The following is a 20,159-nucleotide window of genomic DNA, read 5'->3' as shown; positions in this document are numbered from 1 at the left end:
AATTGACTATTCCTTGTGAGATGTGAAATACTGTAGCCTAATTTCTTTTTTACTTTGCTATTTAATGGTTGATTAGTATCTATTGCCGTGGCGTCATAATGATGGTATAGAGGTGGATTAATTCAGGAAGGATACCGGCGAAGACCTAGGTGTGAAATGCACGGCCCGTCACTAAGTGAGAATCTGGCTGTCATTCAAAAAGAGTTGCAGGATGACCTGAAAGCAGCAAGAACAACAGTTTCACACACAAAATTAAGCAATGAACTACATTGCAATCAGTTCTATTTCTTCACCCCACATAAAACCCCTCTGTTAAAAAAGGAAGCTCAGATAATCATGTTCAAATGGATTTAGACCAAATCAGATCTGTTGTGGAACATCATGCTCTGTTCAAACATAACAAAAGTAGAACTCTTTGGCAATAATTCAGCTTCTCATGTCTGGAGAAAGATGGGTGTGAGATCTGCTTCTCTGTAAATGGTACTGGGGTTGAAAGGAGACATGAATGAAAAAGAAACTGAATCTCATCAGCCAATAAACTGAATCTTAAGAAAATAACAAGACAACAACCCCAAATAAATAGCAAAAATTATTTAAGAAGATCAAGCAATGGCCTAGCCAATTCCCTAGCTTATATTTTATGTATGTTATCACGGGGACCCTCATAATCTGGGGAAATTAAGTTAATTTTGAGAAGAATGGGCCAGAATTGAACAACAATGATGCAAAAAGTAGACATCTCAAAGCTATAATTACCAATGATGGCTTTGCAACAAAATACCTAATTTGTTCACTTGTAAGTCAAAATTCAAAAGACATTATTTTTGTACATTTGAGATGGAAATTTGTACTAGAATTATATTGAATACAAAAACAAAAATATCCATATAATTTATTCCTCATTTATTCCCTCAAACTTTTGCCAAACCGCTCTATAGGCCACACCACCTCCTATACTAGCTGAACAGAAATGCATGAGGGTATGTTCAGTAGAATGTTCGAAAGATGGAAATAGTTGAGTTTGTGTAGCTTGTGTTTCTAGGGGGAGTGTCTTTGTAGCCGTATCTAATCTTTCTAATACTAATAATAGACTTTCACTTATGGGTGTGAAGGTCGGTTGTCCACATTGGCTCAGACGTGTACATGTTCCAATATAGTGAATCATCTTGGACGATAATCAGACCGGATGAATTCAAATAAGAAGTGCTAGTCTCTAGTGGTAATCCACTAGGGGCAAAAGACAACATCCATCCATCCATCCATCCATCCATCATCTATACCCACTTTATTCCTAATTAGGGTCACGGGGGTCTGCTGGAGCCTATCACAGCACACATTGGGCGAAAGGCAGGGGTACACCCTGGACAGGTGCCAGTCCATCGCAGGGCCACATATAGATAAACAACCACACACACTCACGGGCAATTTAGAATTACCAATCAACCTAATGTACATGTTTTTGGACTGTGGGAGGAAACCGGAGCACTTGGAATAAATGCACACAGGCATGGGGAAAACATGCAAACTGCCCTGTCTGTTTGAACCCAGGACCTTCTTGCTGTGAGGCAACAGTGTTAACCACTAAGCTTCCATGTGTGTGTGTGTGTGTGTGTGTGTGAACTTGAGGAGGTTCACAGCAATGTGGATGAACACATCAAAACTAACTGCCCACACTTGAATATTATGGGATGTTTTTATTTAGTGATAAAAATAGGGATAAATTTGTAACTTAACTTTAACTTTACAAGTTTTTTTCTGTTTCTATACTTCTGTAAAGCTGCTTTGAGACTATGTCTATTGTTAAAAATGCTATACAGATAAATTGAACTCTGTTTCACTTCCATTATGTAAATACACAAAATGGGGTTCAAGAAGGGTGAATACTAAATGCAGAAAGCCACTGTGTGTGTGTGTGTGTGTGTGTTTATACACATCATTCACGCATAACATTCTGAGCACTGACAAGTGAAGTGAATAACACTGATTATCTCCTCATCATGGCACCGGTTAGTGGGTGTGATATATTAGGCAGCAAGTGAACATTTTGTCCTCAAAGTTGATGTGTTAGAAGCAGGAAAAATGGGCAAGCGTAAGGATTTCAGCGACACGGGACAAATTGTGATTGCTAGACAACTGGATCAGAGCATCTCTAAAACTGCAGCTCTTGTGGGGTGTTCCTGGTCTGCGGTGGTCAGTATCTATCAAAAGTGGTCCAAGGAAGGAACAGTGGTGAACCGGCGACAGGGTCATGGATGGCCAAGGACTCATTGATGCACATGGGGAGAGAAGGCTCTGATCGAACAGACAAGCTACTGTTGCTCAAATTGCTGAAGAAGTTAATGCTGATTCTTATAGAAAGGTGTCAGAATACACAGTGCATCGCAGTTTGTTGTGTTTTGGCAGCAAAAGGGGGACCAACACAATATTAGACAGGTGGTCATAATGTTGTGCCTGGTCAGTATAAGTATATATTTACATATTTATGCATGTCAGTATACCCTTGTGCACTTGCCTGAGAGTAGACATAGTATTGGATCATCTTTACGTGTAGTTTTTAGGCACTGAAACATTAAACAATGTCTTGTTCTAAGCTAATGATTTCAAACGGTAGTTTAAGAACCGACGAATTCACTGACGAATCAAACGATTCGCTGAATCAAATGAATCAAATTCGCATGAATCGAGTTGGAGCCAAAAAAAGACCGAATCACTAAAGAGAATCACTCAAGCTGATGTAGCAGCATCCTCATGGCCCCCTAAATGGCGCTGTCGAGCAGTAAGAGCGCGAAAAAACAGAGTTCCCATTCATTCAGATAACGCCGGGTTATTGAGGACTTTTCCTCTTGGCTGAGGTTGGAAAACGAGATTCATGCTGCAGGAGATCCCGAAGCATGCGTTTAACTCAGTCGCAGTTTTACCGGGACGTCGATATCTCCTTGCGGAAAGCTGTGATATGTGAGGAATTATTAAACTAAGCTGCTTGCCAGCCACCGGTGCGAACCAGCGCGTGCGTGCGTGTGTGTGTGTGTGTGTGTGTGTGTGTGTGTGTGTGTGTGTGTGAGTGTGTGTGAGTTAGTGAGCGCGATCTTGCCACCTGTGGCTGAATTTCACCCTTAAAACCACACGAGTTTTTCTAATAGAAGAAACAGGATGTGGCGAGTGTTGGTCAGCGGGGCTGTGCTCTTCCCCGGCTTGTTTATAGTCTTTAGGAAAACACTGCCGGTCATTTTCCGGCGCTGGAGCGATGCCGACGTGGTGTTGGTCAGCGAGAGGTAAGAAAGTTTTTTTTTTTTTTTTTTTTTTTTTTTTATTACTTTCACAACAGGTTTGACTTGTGTAATAACATTTGACAAAATGAACTTCTTCGTGTCTTCAAATGTAACTGTTTCTCTGACCGGCTGTAATGCGCTGTAATGTCCAGTGGCTGAGTTTATAATAAGCAACAGTAGCAAAAACGTTAGGCCGCTTATCTGCTGCCGTATAGCCTTCCGAGGACAAAGTGACACTTTTAATCAGATTAAACCTTTTGTGCGTTAGTGTCTGTGTCCGATGTCTACTCATTTCTGGACCATAATCTCTTCTAAGCGAGTTGTATTTCTCGCCCGTTATACTGGGCTTTCATCCACCACTCCAGGCTTCCGTCCAGTGCGAGTATCCATGCATCTCTTAAGAGTTTTCCACTGCAGCTAATGATATTCGTCTAGTACCGAAAGGTGATTCACTAGGGCTAAAAGTATTTCTATATCAGCTCTCCCTACATCCTAAGGTTAACAAAACCCAGAGTTCTGCCACCACTAAACTTACACCACCTAAGGGTTTCCACCACCTCTAACGGTCCTCCTTCACCACATTAGGTGTTTATCCACTCCTAAAGCTGTTTACTTGCTCCTCACCACCAAAAGGTTTCCATCACTAAAAGGTGTTCATCCACAACCTAAAGGTGTTTGTCCACCATTAAAGGTGTTCATCCACAACCTAAAGGTGTTCATCCACAACCTAAAGGTGTTTGTCCACCATTAAAGGTGTTCATCCACAACCTAAAGGTGTTTGTCCACCATTAAAGGTGTTAACAGCCCCAGAGCATTTTACTACCACTAAAGATGCTCATTCACCAAGTGCTTTTTTATACAATCGTTTTTAATAATTTTCTTACCAAGATTCTGCAAAGCTTTTTATTCAGCAGACTTTCCTTCTTAACATGATGGTAACAAAGCACGTCTAGTACCAAAGGTGATTCACTAGGGCTAAAAGTATTCTTATACCAGCTCTGGGGTTTCCACTACAACCTTCAGCCATTGCCACATGTGATTCTCTTCCACTTAAGGTTTTCCACAAAACCCAGAGTTCAGCCACCACTAAACTTACACCACCTAAGTGTTTCCACCACCTCTAACGGTCCTCCTCCACTACATTAGGTGTTTATTCACCCCTAAAGCTGTTTACTTTCTCCTAACGATGTTTTCTCACTGGAGTTTTCTCACCACCAAAAGATTTCCATCACTAAAAAGTGTTCATCCACAACCTAAAGGTGTTCCTCCACTGCTAAAGGTGTTTGTCCACCATTAAAGGTCTTAACTGCCCCAAAGCATTTAACTACCACAAGATGTTCATTCACCAAGTGCTTTTTTTATATAATCATCTTTAATAATCTTCTTACCAAAGATCCCGCAAAACCTTTCATTCTACAGACTTTCCTTCGTAACGTTACATCATGATGGTAACAAAGCTGGAAAATCCTTCCAAAAAAACACTTAAATTCGTTTATGTTTAACGATTGCCATGTAAGTCCCTGTTTATGTTGCTGCTATAGAAATAACATTAGAGCAAGTACATTTAATATAAACATTGCAGCTGGAGCTACAACCTGAACCATGTTGTCCTACGAAAAGAATCATCACATTCTGACCAATTGGAGTTGACCTCTGGTATAATACAGTATACATAATTACATATGCATTATTCAAAAAAAAAAAAGCCAGTGACAGGGGAACTGATATCACGCTGTATATGACCGTATAATTCATGCACAGTGCACCAATTATAAGGATTGGTACCTCAGTTTGGAGGTCAGATAATGGGAACTAAATGTTTTGTCTCATTAGAAACATAACGCAAGGACTTCTACAGAGTTTGGATACATGCAGTGTCTATTTGTAGGCCTATCTGTGTATTAGTAACAATGTGGGAGGAAGATACTGTCTCTATCAGTTTTCTGCATGTATTTAGGCTTAGGCTGGAAAGGCTGTGTAATGCAAGAGGTTGATAAGCTGATGCTGACATGCATATTCTAGGCTTGGGCATAGATCTTTGACTGTCTGGACAAACAACATGGCAATTTATTTTTGATGAAATCATTCTGGATTAGTTTTTTTTTTTTCATGATGTAGCTGTAGACTTTGAATTTTTGGCAGGAGCGAGCACTGTGTGGCTATTGTTAAACCCATCACCTCTAACCTTGTGAAAGTGTAGTGGCTGCTCTAATGGTGTTTCCTAGTCAGCAGTTCCAATACAGGCCCCAGAACACAAGTTTTCCATTGCAGCATCATGCTTTGCTTTGGAAAGTGATCCCAGCTTGCTGTTTCGCTCTGCAGTTCTAATGTGGCACCTATATTGTCTTTCCGTATACTTTTAGCCAAAGCTGGAACTGAAGTTTCAGGTGATGAGTTCAGCTAAATGCTACTGGCACCAGTATTTGTGGGGCAAAAGAGCAGTAGACTGAAAGCACAGAATGCGATAAAGTAAAACCACACTTTTAGTTCCAATAAAGGGTGTACGAAAGTTTCCATGCAGTTGTTATACAGTGGGTATAAATGACATTTCTGTATTTTGGCTGATATGGTGATATGTGGTGTACAACTTCATTATCCACTTGTTAACATGGTCTTGTCATTGTGCTTTTGTTGTGCTGCTTTTCCATTGAAGAGCAAGGAACTGGGAGATTGATAAGTAGTGCATAGCAACAAATGGGCTACAACCAGTAACTGTATAACCACACTGTGCTCCCATCGGATATATACTATGAAGGCGCTATAAAAAATACATTGTTGGTTGACTAAACTGGAAAACACAATAACATCCTTCAAATGCTACCTACAGTTTTCTGAGATCTGAGGCTCTAAATTTGACGCAGGGCAGAGTAGGAAGTTTGTTTTCGTTGTTGTTTCTCTATGTTAATAGGCTTGGCCGTCTCATTAGTCAGAACGATCTGACCTCAATCACTCATGAGTGCAGTAAGTCCTTCTTCACTTACACTGATCGATGCTAATATCAGAGCACCAATACATGAATTTTTCTCTAAATCTAAACGATGTTGGTCTGTAGACCTCAACATCTTCCCCTCTTAATTTATCCAATGCTAATCAGAGTTCAGCCTGTCCTCTGAATGTTTATCAGTTATTCCCCAAATTAATGAGGACTGTCATGAGGTCACTGTTGATTTGGGAATTGATATTGATATGGTAGCAATCACACAGTGATTATGTGGTCAGAAAGAGATAAAGGGAAGGATAAATCACTAGCCTGTTGCTCAGGACAGGGAGTACACATCAGTTTTTTTAGCTGTCATCGGCAGGGGAAGACAAGTCAGCTGATGATCTAATGGTCATCACTGTCCATTCTTCTCTGGTTCATAAAACAGAATGACCCCCCCCATTCCCTACTCACTGCCATGAAAACACTCTTTCTAGCATAAAAGAATCACCTTGTGGTTCATCATAGAGGAGATGTCAAGTTGTATAGTAACAATTGGCCTAGAGTCAGTGACTGTTCCCATACCAAATGACACTTGTACTGTAGAGTAAACTGATAAAAATGAGCAATATGTGTAGACAGAATACAGTGTAACTAATATACTGGCAACTTGATATAATTAAGACACTTGACACATTAAGAATGCTGGCTGAGGTCTAAAACCATTCAAGCCCCTAACTGACTAGCTCATTGCCTAACATTACATGATGACAGGGATCAGATAATCCCTTAATTGGGATTCAGTGGGATTGACCAATATGCTCCAAGCACTGATAAATGCACTGTCAGTGCATTTAAGAGCTACAAGATTTTGAAATCTTATTGGTGTAGAAACCATTTTAATGTATTTTAGTCTTTTAACATCTCATTGATAATTTTAGCTTTGTAGTGCATGGTGGAACTAAGAGAGAGAGAGCATCTGGCAGACTGTGAAGTCAAAATGACTCAGCATGTAATTTAACAGAAATGAATAATTTAGTGGAATGCTGCTTTGAGTGGATTACACCAACAATAGACCAGCATGCAATTCTTATGAAATGTGCTTTGGCGCTCATGCTAAGAAGGAAAAGGATGATCTTTTGACCTGTGGTAGAGTGTTAATTCATGGCTTTAGTCAGAGTAAAAGTGTCAAGCTCCTCCTCAACACTACTGACTAAAATAATTCACACAATGGTGAATACTCACACACACACACAGTTCATCATTGTGCATCTTTGGGTATGTATCAAATTTAGACACTATGTTGACTTTTCTAAAGAACCAGACTAACCCATCAGCCTTAGGCACCAAAACCAGGCTGCTTCACTGTGGCAGTCCTCACTGACACTCCTGTTTTTTATTGTGTGTTCAGGTAAACACTAAAGGTGGCTGCATAGCACCATATCTGGGGTGTCTTAGTGTGGTGCTCTGTGAGGTTTGTGCAAATGGCAACATGGCAAGCTGTGCTCTCTGAGATGATGAGAGATGGTCTCCACAAAGGACTGGGTTGGAATGAGCTCAGGTTTTTAATGGCATCTCTGGTCCCAGGAACTCTCTGGAACCAATGTCCAATGGTTTAAGGAGATGTGATATATTTCCAATATATCCACCTCTATCCATTCACCAGAACTAATAACAACTCCTATCAATTTCTAGCCATATGACCACAAAGGGACTTGGCAACTTTGATGTGGTATTACTGGAAGTCATCCGAGTACTTGGTGTAAATTCCCTACAGTGTTTTGGTACTGACAACTGGGTGGTCTCTTCCTTGGTCTTGCCTTGCTGCATCAAAAGTAGGGGGAGATTGAGACAACAGGAGAGAGGCCTGCTGTGGTGGACGCTGCCAAAGGATCCTCTGCTTGCTATGCTATGGAACTGCTCCAGCACCACCAGATTGATGATTTCTTCAGCGTCCCCCTTGTCAGCCAGCAGCCAATGCTGATAGAATTCCTTCAGCTGCTACATGAAGACAAATGGGCAGCAGACGTCTGTGAGTTTCTGGACCCAGAAGTGTTCCTCGGTGGTCCGGCCGACCCCATGTAGCACCACCTTCCTCGAGCTTCAGTACTCTAGCTGTACTCATGACAGCAGCTGCCGGGTGGTGAGCTGGGCTTCCCCTGACAGCGAGAGGGAGGAGACAGTGTAGAGCCCAGTTGGTGCCCTGGTGTGCCCTGTTAGACTGACTGTTTAAAAAATTAATAGCTCTGAATGACTTCTACTTGGTTGAATCAAAGTCTGTAGCCACACTGGTACTTTGTAGACAAGATCGAAACCCCTGGTTTAAACTATTCAGGGGATCTTTAATGATTGTGTGATTTATATTAGCTCTATATATAAACTGTATTTCCTCTGAATATTTCTGGCCATTAGTGAGGCTCAGAGGAAGGATGTGCTTACAACAGGATGCAGGAAGAGAGTTATTACAGAAGTAATAGGGAGGAGACGCACTCTCTGGACATTCACAACGACGTGTACCTCTACCTGAGTGAACGTGTGGTATTTAGAGATCATACTCCAAAGCCTGCTAGCTAGAATTTTGTTTATCCCTTCTTTCTTCCTGTATGTGTGTTTGTAAGGGTCTAATGCTAAGTTTGTGCTTGCGCTGAGCTGAACTGGAGTTGTGTCTCGAATCTAAGCGTGAGATGATACACTAAAACACAATACAAAACAGACTTCTCCAGATGATATTAACACAAGTAAATATTAATAAGTTTCCTTTATAATGATAAACACTACACCAACTACAAAATAAACACATTGTATTAGAAATTAGGATCAGGATTTGTGCAATTTTGCCCAAATTGGTTGGTTTATGGTTACTGCTCTTTAGATGGCAACGCTATGGATCTGCTATGAATTCTGAATAGTGTGAAAAATGTTGAGCATTAGCATGTTGCGGGCTGTTTAGGTATCATGTTTTCCGATTTCACACAGGCCAAATGAAACTTGACACACATGCCATAGCACTTCTTCTGAATAGCTTCTCCCTCTTAACGCTGGCGCTCTGTAAACTACGGCACCTTGTGTGTAAGAAGAGCTAGAGCTCGCAATGAATATTAAATGGAAATATTGTGATAAACGGTATGAGAGAATTAATTTCACCAGTATTTATTCAAGATGGTGATTTTGTGTTTCGTGAATACTCAAATCACATAGATATGTACAATTCTAGATTGAACACTGATTGATTTTCTGGTTAGAGTTTGGCTAAGAATTTGTGCATGAATTTAACCAAAGTCCTTATACAATCTCTGGTGTAACATCCCCATGCATATGTCCCGGAATGAAAACCTTATGAGCCGTGGATGTTGCTCTCAATCCGTCGTGTGTGTGTGTGTGTGTGTGTGTGTGTGTATATATATATATATATATAATATAATATAATTACGCCGGCAAGAATGTGAGCAATGCGGCTCGTGTTGCTTCACACATATAAATCAGGCCTCCGTTCCAATAAGCAGAGAGTAAAGAGGAAGACATGGGGCTCTGACACGCCAAGCTGAGCTTCGACTGTAGTCACCAACTGTGAAGACAGAAAACCGGCTGAACAGAAATAGTAATAGTTAGTTTAATTTTGCAAACAAACAGGAGCACCAAGAAATTATTCTTAGCTCCTGAAGAACTACGAATACTGTGAAATGTCTCACTGGTATTTCAATATTTTTTTCATACCACTGATAAAATATCAAGCGCTTTCATAAAATGTTATATAACACAATGCCAACATGGAGACTTCATTTTAAATGTCTGATGTCAATCCTAGGCAGCCTGTATGTTTCAAGTGAAATCAATGTACCTGTTTTAAAGTGACTTACTGGTTATATTTCTGATAACAGCTAATCACACAGTACTGTGTGGTGCACTGATGCCTCAAATAACCTTGTTTCTGCTTTCATGGTGTTCAACAACCAAGTAGTTGTTTATGCTGTCCCCTATTATAACAAGTTTGTTCTCTTTATTTTGTAGCATATCAACTAGAAAAATCCACGCTAATACATTGTCATGATTGACTGTGTGTCGAAATGCTTGACTGATTTACACTAATAGTGTTTGAAACCAGCTGAGAAAATATTTAGCTCAGAAAACTAGCTAAATATGAACAGGGTAGAGATTATCAATTTTTCGATTGCTAAGGATTTCTCACATTCGTTGCCTTAAATGAAAGATATCGTAGATGCAGTGAACAGTACGCATACTTCATATAATGATTCACTTAATCTAAAGTAAGAGTAATATTTATTATGATACTGTTCCTTACTCTCACTGATGGATTAGAATAGAGAATAGTGTGTGGGAAGATACACAGCCAGAAACAAACACACAAACCATGTTTTTTCCTAACAAGCTGCTCCTGTAGAGCAAGACCCAACCCCAGGGCACTTCTGTTGGATGTAAATTACATTATAGAAATTTAGAATATATTGAATTTATGAAAAATAAAGTGACAGCATCTGTAAAACAGCTGTTTTCTAGATATACTGTTGGATTTGGTGTCTGAGCGACAGGTAAAAAACAAAAACAAAAAAGGTCTGAAGCATCAGTTTTATTTAAAAGAAGTGTGAATGAAATGTTTTCAGATTTAAATAGCGATAGAACTGTAAAGTAATAGAAAAAGGGACTGGATGTGTTACAGAAGCTCCGGCGTCGGCATTGCATCCTAGTCTTAGTCTGGCCCTCACTTGAAAGGCGAATGAAAGAAAAGACAAAGTCACAACAAAAAACCATAACAAAGACCACCTTCTCCTCCTGCCTGAGTCACCCCTCCTTCTCAAGGCCTCTAAGTAAGGCAGAGACGCACAAAGAGTAGATTGTGGAAATCTGGGCCTTGTGACAGTGTTCAGCCGACGAGTCTTCATGAACTAGGGGTTATTGGGGGGCAGAGCGCTGTAGTTGCGTGTGTGTGTGTGTGTGTGTGTGTGTGTGTGTTTCAGAAAGGGGCTGCTTATCCTGGGGCCAACCCGAGTGTAAGCTAGCAGCCTCAGGTCATGTGACCAGTGTTGTCATGACAAACGCGCGTCACCCCATACGGAAAAACAAACCATTTAGCTTTTAGCCTGACTGCAAAGACAAACTGTGTTTTATGCCATATATATATATATATAATATATATAATATATATATATATATATATATATATATATATATATATATATATATATATATATATATATATATATATATATATATATAATTATTAATTTTTTTTTTTTTTTTTTTTAAATCGTCATTCGTTGAAGATTTCATTCCCATTTTGCTTTTTTTTTTTAATCCTTGTTGTTTGAATACAGACGCTCACAGCCTTCTCATTCCTGCTGTGCATTTCAGGCATACTAACAGGGTGATGATAAATACTGTGTGTCTGAGTTTCAAATAGAGCTGCTGCTTCAGACACACACACACACAATTTGAGAACGAGAGGAACCGGTTTACATAATTAATATGCACAATCAGCTTTTATTAGTGTGTGCCGTACCCGTGACCACACATGCGTATACACACACACACACACGCACAGTGCGAGTCCATCTCTTTGGAGCCTGAGGTAGGGAAATGTCTTTGCGGCTCAGCTGACTTTCCCGTGTAGCTTCATGATGGCACATGGCACATAACCTCATCAGACGTTCCAGGAGAAACTCCATGCTGTATGTGGAAAAAAAAGTGATACAGGGCAAATTTGCCAAGGCCGATTTTTATTTATAAGGAGTATTTGATTTGCTGTGTATTGATTCAGTTCAGTTTTATTTTATAGAGCTTTCAACAATAGACATTATCACCAAGCAGTTTTACTGAAAAATTGAAATTTTAAATTAATAAATGCATCACCTATAACTCCTGTGTCGGTGTGTGTTAAAGATCGTTTGAATATAGATTTCAAGTGACAAAAACCTAGTATCAGTGCTAATAATAAAATAATTCTTAATAATAGCCAGAATGCATTTTTTTATTTTAGCAAGTGGTGGGATTTAGGAAAAGAGCATGAGTACAGTTATAACATGAACCATTTGGAGGTTGTTGGGTTTTTGTTTTTCTTTTGCAAGCCACGTTAGCACTCTTTTTTTTTTTTTCTGCGGCTGACTGGATTAAACCACCCGGTTAATTGCTGCATCAGCAGCCGGACGAGTCCACTGATCCTGGACACAAACATTTGCTTGTCGGTGAAGAGCGAATCAGCGAGCCCTCTTACTGATAACAGACTGATAGCTGTTACTAGGTGCAAATGATATTGAATTATTGAAGGTTATTGAATGTCTACACAAGGTCTGAAGTGGTTCATGTGTCGGAATATAGAGCATTGTGGGTCAAACTATATATAGTAAGTTGGTTGTGTGTATTATTTTGTGTTATGATGCAGTAATTGCTGTGTGAACATATATGCGTGTGTGTGTGTGATGAACTGGTTTCCCATCCTGGGTGTTTTCCCACCTAGTGTCCTGGGATAGGGTCCTGATCCACCACAATCCTGAGCAGGACAATGCTCTTATTAAAGATAAATAATTGAATGAATATGGAATTAGCACAAAAAAAAGGCCAAACTGTATTTCTGTTGGTTTAGAATTCACACTGCTGTCTCTCTGTGTGTCTCTCTCAGGCTGGTCTCCTCTGTTCACGCCATCATGGCCACCATGGCTGGAATCATTGTGGTGTCCTCATGCAGAGAAAACGTGATAACAAACAGGTGAGTCATCTAACACCACACTGTCTCTGCCCCCTATGAACCAATCAGCACTGCCATGCCAGTGTCCATTAATCCACCCACTTCTGTGGACGAGTCAAGCTCGTGTTCTCATCTAACAGACTGTGAATGTGTGTGTGTGTGTGTGTCAGAGAGTAAGACAATAAGTACTATGCATATATTGTGTATATGACAATCAGCAATAACATTTAAACCACTGATAGGTGATGTAAATAACACATGACCAGTGCCATTGTAACGTCTGTGTTCTCAAAGTTGTTGTGTTGAAAGCAGGAAAAAATGGCCAAGCATTAGAATCTGAGTGACTTTAAAAGGGCCAAAGCCAAATTGCAATGACTAAATAGAGCATCAGAGCGTTCTTTATTATACTTACTAAACTTTAGCTGGTTGTATTTTCTTATATATATATTAGTAGTAATGAACGAATTATTTTTTAATTTAATTTTATATCACAAGAATTAAATGTACTTGTTTTTCCAGGCACTGGCTGGCAACCTCGTTTGTCCTTAGTTATGGAGTACCCTACATGGCGTATGACGTCTTTGCCATGTACCTGAGCCACTACTACCGTTTCCAGGTTAAAGGCCATGAGGATTACCGAGGACACTCACTGAGGACGATCAGCTTATTTGTGAGGAAAGAGTTCCTGCTGGTCCTTCATCACCTCGCACTCCTCACCATTCTCCTGCCTATTGCACTGGTGAGAGACATGAAAGACAGAGAGAGAGTGAGCGAGCAGCTGCGGGGTTAAAGGATGAGTAGACAGTAAAGGACATTGCTAGAGGGTTTGGTGAAATGTGAAAGATGAGACGCAGAAGAGAGAGATGAAGTCCAAACAAGTGGAACAGTTCAGTGTAATAGAGAGAGAATGAAAAGAGAGGAAAGGTAATGCAGCTCTTTTGTCACAGAAGGACCTGGTGGAGGAGGGTGTTATCACAATGACGGCTGTAATACTGCTAGCACTGATGGACAGACACACACACACACACACACAGCAGTGTAATGTTGCAGTGTGGAGGAAACCTGGCCTTTTGTTTCTGGATGCTGTGATGTCAGTAGTGATATGAGATCAAGTTACACCTGCCTTGTATTATTCACACACAGCTGCTGCTTATACCATCTCACAGACACACACACACACACAGTTTAAACACAAATATACAAACACATTTACATTAAAAGAAATAAATAAATAAGACCAAAAGTAAGTTTTGTGAATGTTTTAAGAGAAAAAAAGATACAGGTCAAGAGCTCCAGTTAATGTTCACATCAGAACGGGGAAAATGTGATCTCAGTGACTGGTTTTCAGTGCCAGGTGATTATATATATATATATATATAACAACTGCTCCTGACTGGATTTAACCAGCCTATCTGAAACCTGCAACCATGCCAAGCTTAATCGATTGTATGCTGCCGCTTGATTGTCGAATTAGATGATTGCATTAACAAGGCATCTTTGTTAAATGCTTCCCAATAAAAAGTAATATTATACATTTTACATCATATCAACAACCAAGTATCAGCAATCAGCCTACAGACTCACACTTGACTATTACATTAGAACCTGGCTTAACATTTTTAGGCACATATCAGCATCTGGTTTCCTCACTCACAAATGCACACTGTGGGATTCTGGTATATAGTGTTACACTGAGGGAGGCCTCCGAGTTTCGGTAACTGTTTCACCTCCTCATTTATTCATCATCTCTTTTGTCGACACACGCAGAATCGAATAGATGAGTACTGAATCTCTCATGTAGTGATGCAGCATTTCGCTGAGCGAGAGAAGGGGAGAAAGAGAGCGTGACACTAGAATGGAGATGAACTGTTTGTGTTTAAATTTTAACGTCCACTCACAGTCCATTTTATTACGAAGACCTGCACATAAATGCAGTTATCTATTAAGCCAATCATGTGGCAGCAGCACAATGTATAAAGAAGAGCTTCAGATAATGTTCACATTAACCATTAGAACAGGGGAAAAGTGTCTGTGACTTTAACTGTGGCAGGGTTGTCTGTGCCAGATGGGCTGCTTTGAGTATTTCAGAAACTGCTGATCTCCAGGGAATTTTACACACAGCAGTCTACACAGAATGTTGTGAAAAACAAACATCCTTTGTGTATTGGGTCTGCAGGCTGAAACACCTTGTCGATGAGAGATCTGTGGAGAATCACGAGACGGGTTTGAGCTGACAGGAAGTCTGTAGTATCTAAAATAAACACTTTGTGTAATTGTAGTCGTAGATGGAGGTCCAGCTAATTTAAGGTTTCAGTTGCAGTGTGTAGTTTATACACCGCTGATGTTGCAGCCCCCTAAAAACCTTGCTTGTCAGGACCGCTAGTACGAGACAACAACTGGCAGGACATTTAGTTTGTGTTTATGTTGCTGACTGTGTTGTTTTTCTCTGTCTCAGTTCTTCAGGGAGGACCAAGGTGATTTCTTCATTGGCTGTCTCTTCCTTACAGAAATCAGCACACCTTTTGTTTCACTGGGCAAAATTATGATTCAGGTAATACACACACACACACACACTTACTAAACTCAAGTTTTTGATGACATGCTTACAGATTTGCCGATCTCTGGGAACTGTCAATCATTCTCTGTATTGTTTGCACCGAGCTTGCTATGATGCACATTGACTCACTCAGTGGTTTCTGCTCAGCAGCTTTAGAATGCTGTTTCTGCAGCTCAGACTAGAAAAAGCTGCTGTCTGTCAGGTCTTTTCCTGAAACCTGGGATAAGCAGAAATAAGACGAAGAATTAAGCACTTTCTCTTTCTCCACACCTCTGTCTGTCATGGTCCACTGCTGTCGGTTTCATTTCACTCTAATTCACTTCTTTTCCTAGTTTCCCCATATTGGTTGTCTGACTTAATTTGTTTGCTTTCTTTATCTCTGTGTAGTGACTTTTTATGACTTTGGTATTGTGATGAAGCAAACTTTTTGCGAAGTAATCACGCATCTACACAACAGCTCTGATTTGTTTTTGTTTTTTTTTACACCATGCCTTCAGTTGTGTTGTTGTATGACTTCACATGCTGTTTTTCAAGGAATTTTCACAGTCACAGTCCCTTTAAGAAGCATTTTTCTAGATTTTATTACACTGTTTTCTTTTGAGGATCTGTGATGAATTATTGAAAATGTACAAAATATTACCCCCTTATTTATACATTTATAATGACTATCTACCCCCTCTCCCTCTTTTCCCCTGTAGGTGGGCCTGCAAGACTGCTGGCTGCATAAAGTGAACGGCTGCATGGTGCTGCTGAGCTTCTTCCTGTGCCGCATTGCACTCTTCCCCTACATGTACTGGGTTTATGGAGAGCACTACAGCCTCCCGCTCTACTCTGTGCCCTTGCACATCCCTCTCTACGCCAACCTGGGCAACATGTGCATCCTCGCGCCCCAAGTCTACTGGTTCGTCCTGCTCTGCCGAAAAGGCTACCGTCTTTATAAGCGCCAGCACAGCACCAACCACCAAGACCAGACTTCATCAATTCATGCCAAGGCTGAATAGAATAAGGAGATCTTGTAATGGCGCAGCGAGAAGCAAGCGCTCACATAACTTCCGGTACAGATTAGCATCAACTACAACTGCTTCTGCTGTTAGTTATTCTGCGAAAGGTCTACTAGTATTTCTCTGCACACACAAACACATACATATGGCTGTTACAATCTTAATGTGCTGCGATTAATTGGAGTGAACTGGTCCTCTCTGCTGCAGGAGAATGCGTGTGGTCATACTGGTGCTCTGCCTCACGGTATTACTTTATGATGTATGGGCAGGGAGGGAGACACGAGTGAAAAGATCTCAGGCTGCGTTGTGTCCTATACTCTTTCTGTTCTGCAGACTGAAAGACTGTTAACAATTTGGAGTGAAGTTACTATTTTTTCCTCTTCTACATCTTCTCAGACTCTAATGTATGAATGGTGTTTAAACTATGAATAACCTCTACTTTAACATTTATCTTTTTGTATCAGTTTCATAAACCTTTAAACTTTACATTTTTAGACGCCATCTTCATTTCCCATTGCTTGGCCTTAACTTTCCAGCATTTCTTTTTTTGTTGTTGTTAATGGCTGCTTTATATTTCTGTGTGTTTCACTATAAGACTACCTTTTATGACTGCATATAGTCTTCCTTAAAGATTTTATATTTGCTACATGTGGAATTAGAGGACACTCCAGTTCCTCCAGTCCAGAAGGAGGCGGCAGAGTTTCTGCTCTCATGCTGCCAGGAAGTGTTATAAAGCATAAAGCTTTGTTATATGATACATGATGCATATAATAGCTGTAATTTTTTAGGTCAATTAAGCACCACATCTCACAGCACCAGTATAGGCGAAAACTATTTTCTCAAAATGGGATCATTTATTTATTTTAACAAATACTATTTCAAACAAATCATGAGCTAAACATGGTTTTCACCTTCCAGAGGCAGAGTATTTCAACTCAGGACAGTGTTTGTGTAGAAACAAGCCATTACACAAGACTCATTTAAACCAGGTTGGAGGTGACCAGCTGCCCATACATTTGATGGTTTTTAATGTATGAATTTGTTTCAGGACGGCTTCCAAGAGCATTGTGCATTTCAAAAGATCACATGGAAAATTTATTTTATTACTGTAATTTCTATATTGCTTATATACCTTGAATATGCTAGCCTAGTGGTCAGCTAGGTAGGTTACTGATCAAAAGGTTGTGAGTTTGAATCCCAGGTCCACCAAACTGCCATTGCTGGGCCCCTGAGCAAGGCCCTTAACCATCAATTGATCATTTGTATAAAAATGAGATCAACTGTAAGTCGCTCTGGATAAATGCCGTAAATGTAAATTCTTATAGTCTATACAAAGAGTTACGTAAAAATCTACACAATTTCCTCTTACTCTAAATGTTATGGATCACCGGAGACATATTTGACGATCAGTCTTGTTCACTGGAGCTGGGAAATGTATATAATGTATTGGAGGCAGACATCTTGAGCAACTAGACACATTACTGGTTAGCTACATTACAGTGTAGCTCCGGTGCAAAATTAAGGCTATAAACATCAGACACGAAACAGATGACTGGCTAAAATTCAGAGTAAGTGCAGAATTGTGTCAAATAAATATTTTAAGGTACCCTGGGATTGTGTGCAGTTTTGCTAGATCAGATTGGAGATTTAGTTTGGAATATTAACCCATAACAGTAGCATTTATTCAACAAATAAGTGAACTGTCTAACAATTTTAAGGGACTTTTTGTTTAAAACACTTTTGTATTATGACGTTTGCTAATTCATCCCAGTCCTCCTATAGTTTACCTTTACATTATCAGTCATTATATACCAAGTCTATATAGATATATTTGGGGAAATAATGATTTGATGCCTCAGATGTGCAGAACTTTAAACATCATAATAACATATACACATACATAGCCTTTATTCATTATTATTCCTGCAGATTATTCCTCCAGAGATGGACTTTCCAACACCATTAATAGTAAGTCTTAAGCTTAGTCTCCTGTGAGGCTTTGTTTCTGCTCAGGGTTTGGTTTAAGACAACGTTAACTGATCTCTACAGAGGTTTATTATAGATATGGAAGCTGATACTGTGAACACAAAAGGTTTAAATGGGGGGGGGGCATGTAGTCATTTAGTCTGGATCTGTGCTTCGTGTTTTTTGGTGGTTTGTCTTCCAACGTGGCTTGTGTTGTAACCTTTGCAGTTGGAGACCAAAGAATGCCGAGCACTTTACTCAACAATAACTAATAAACACGACTGGCCACACTAGAAACCTTTCAGTACATCAAGTGCTTTGTATACGCTGATCTCTTTGCGCAGTGTTAGAAATGAAAAGAACATGGTCATATTTTGCTCTTGTTTGAGGAAAATCTTAATGATGGGTTTTTTTTATTTTTATTTATTAAACTAGATCATTTTCTGCTTTGGTCTTAACACATCTATGCTAGGATGGCCTCTTCCATCGTTTAGACTGGTGTAGGGGGTCAGTATTAAGATGCTTAAGTGTGAAGCAGTTATCTTTAATGCTGTAATTTGATTGGAGGAATCATGACAGGAAAAGGTATGAGACATGAGCCCATATTGATCCTTAGATCCTGTGCCTTTTGCTTAATTTTACTGTGAGGCTCATATACAGCACAGGACAGGGAGCATTCAGCAGTGTCTGTTCGGTTATTAAGATTCGCTGTGGTCCATTTCATTCCCAAGACAAATATATTGCTGGAGGCAAAGTGCAAGTGGAAACCTGAACAGAATGGTTTTTTGCCAGAATGCTTTTTTTATTATTATTATTATTATTATTATTATTATTATTATTATTATTATTATTATTTATGTATAACCCTTATCCTAATAAGTGTCTATTATTCTTTTTTTCGCTGTATGTATAATGTTAGTGCTTGATCTGCTGTGCTGTCTGTGGATTTATGACTGAACTCATAAGCAATAATTGAAGGCATCCTACTGTACTTGAACTACACTGTAACAGCGTCCCATTAGTTGAAGTCTATCCAACATTTACTGGAACGTCTTTAAACACGTTTTTCTCCTCATTGTTGTCCACATTCACGTCCTAAACAATGGAAGGCATGGCCTTCCTTATGCTATGTTTGCATTTTGTTTCCTAATGTGAATTCATATCCTTTTCTTCTTTTTTTTTTGTCACTTTAATTTTCTCAACAACAACAACAACAAAAAAACACCTCTCCCTGCCTCTTCTTATTTTCATATCGATTTTACAAATATATTTATGTATCAGATTTGATATATAATGAGACTTGGATTTGTTTGTAGTGTAACCTTTTGAGAAATGTCTTGTTTGAAAGTAAATGGCCTACTGCATACGACTAACCTTCAGCCGAGAGGAATTTGTTTGTGGAAACGTGAATCGCCATTTACAAAGTAAATCACAATTTGCCGAAATTCTGCATGTGTGTAGATGATTGATCTCTCTGTCTCTTTCTCTCTCTCACACACACACTCACTCAAAAGGCCAATAAATCACAAGAACACTAAGGAAGCTTGAGTATACTGCAATGTTTTGTAAAGCCCCAAATACTACTATTCATCTGTCAGGAGAAAGGCAGGAAAACATGTCTTAAATTTCAAAAGCTAGTCTCGCTGCAGGTTCTTTTCATTTTGTTTTGAAAATGGACGAATGAACTCGAAACAAAGTGAGCTGCTGGAAAAATGTAAAGCTGGACTGTGATCCATTATATTCTTACTCA

At 39.6% G+C, this 20,159-nt stretch overlaps 1 protein-coding gene across 1 annotated transcript; it reads left to right on the top strand.

The window, feature by feature from the left end:
- The first annotated feature begins 2,787 nt into the window (after positions 1-2,787).
- Positions 2,788-19,836, top strand: tlcd3a (TLC domain containing 3A). Its single transcript, XM_058382595.1, has 5 exons — positions 2,788-3,272; positions 12,821-12,907; positions 13,406-13,625; positions 15,342-15,437; positions 16,142-19,836. The coding sequence occupies exons 1-5, from the start codon at positions 3,151-3,153 to the stop codon at positions 16,442-16,444; spliced, it is 828 nt and encodes a 275-aa protein (XP_058238578.1). The 5' UTR covers positions 2,788-3,150; the 3' UTR covers positions 16,445-19,836.
- Positions 19,837-20,159: the final 323 nt, after the last annotated feature.

This window comes from Hemibagrus wyckioides, linkage group LG28 (assembly GCF_019097595.1).
Source record: "Hemibagrus wyckioides isolate EC202008001 linkage group LG28, SWU_Hwy_1.0, whole genome shotgun sequence".
NCBI classification, from domain to species: Eukaryota; Metazoa; Chordata; class Actinopteri; order Siluriformes; family Bagridae; genus Hemibagrus; species Hemibagrus wyckioides.
The sequence above is the reverse complement of the archived record's forward strand: the minus strand, read 5'-3'. Positions and strand labels throughout refer to the sequence as shown.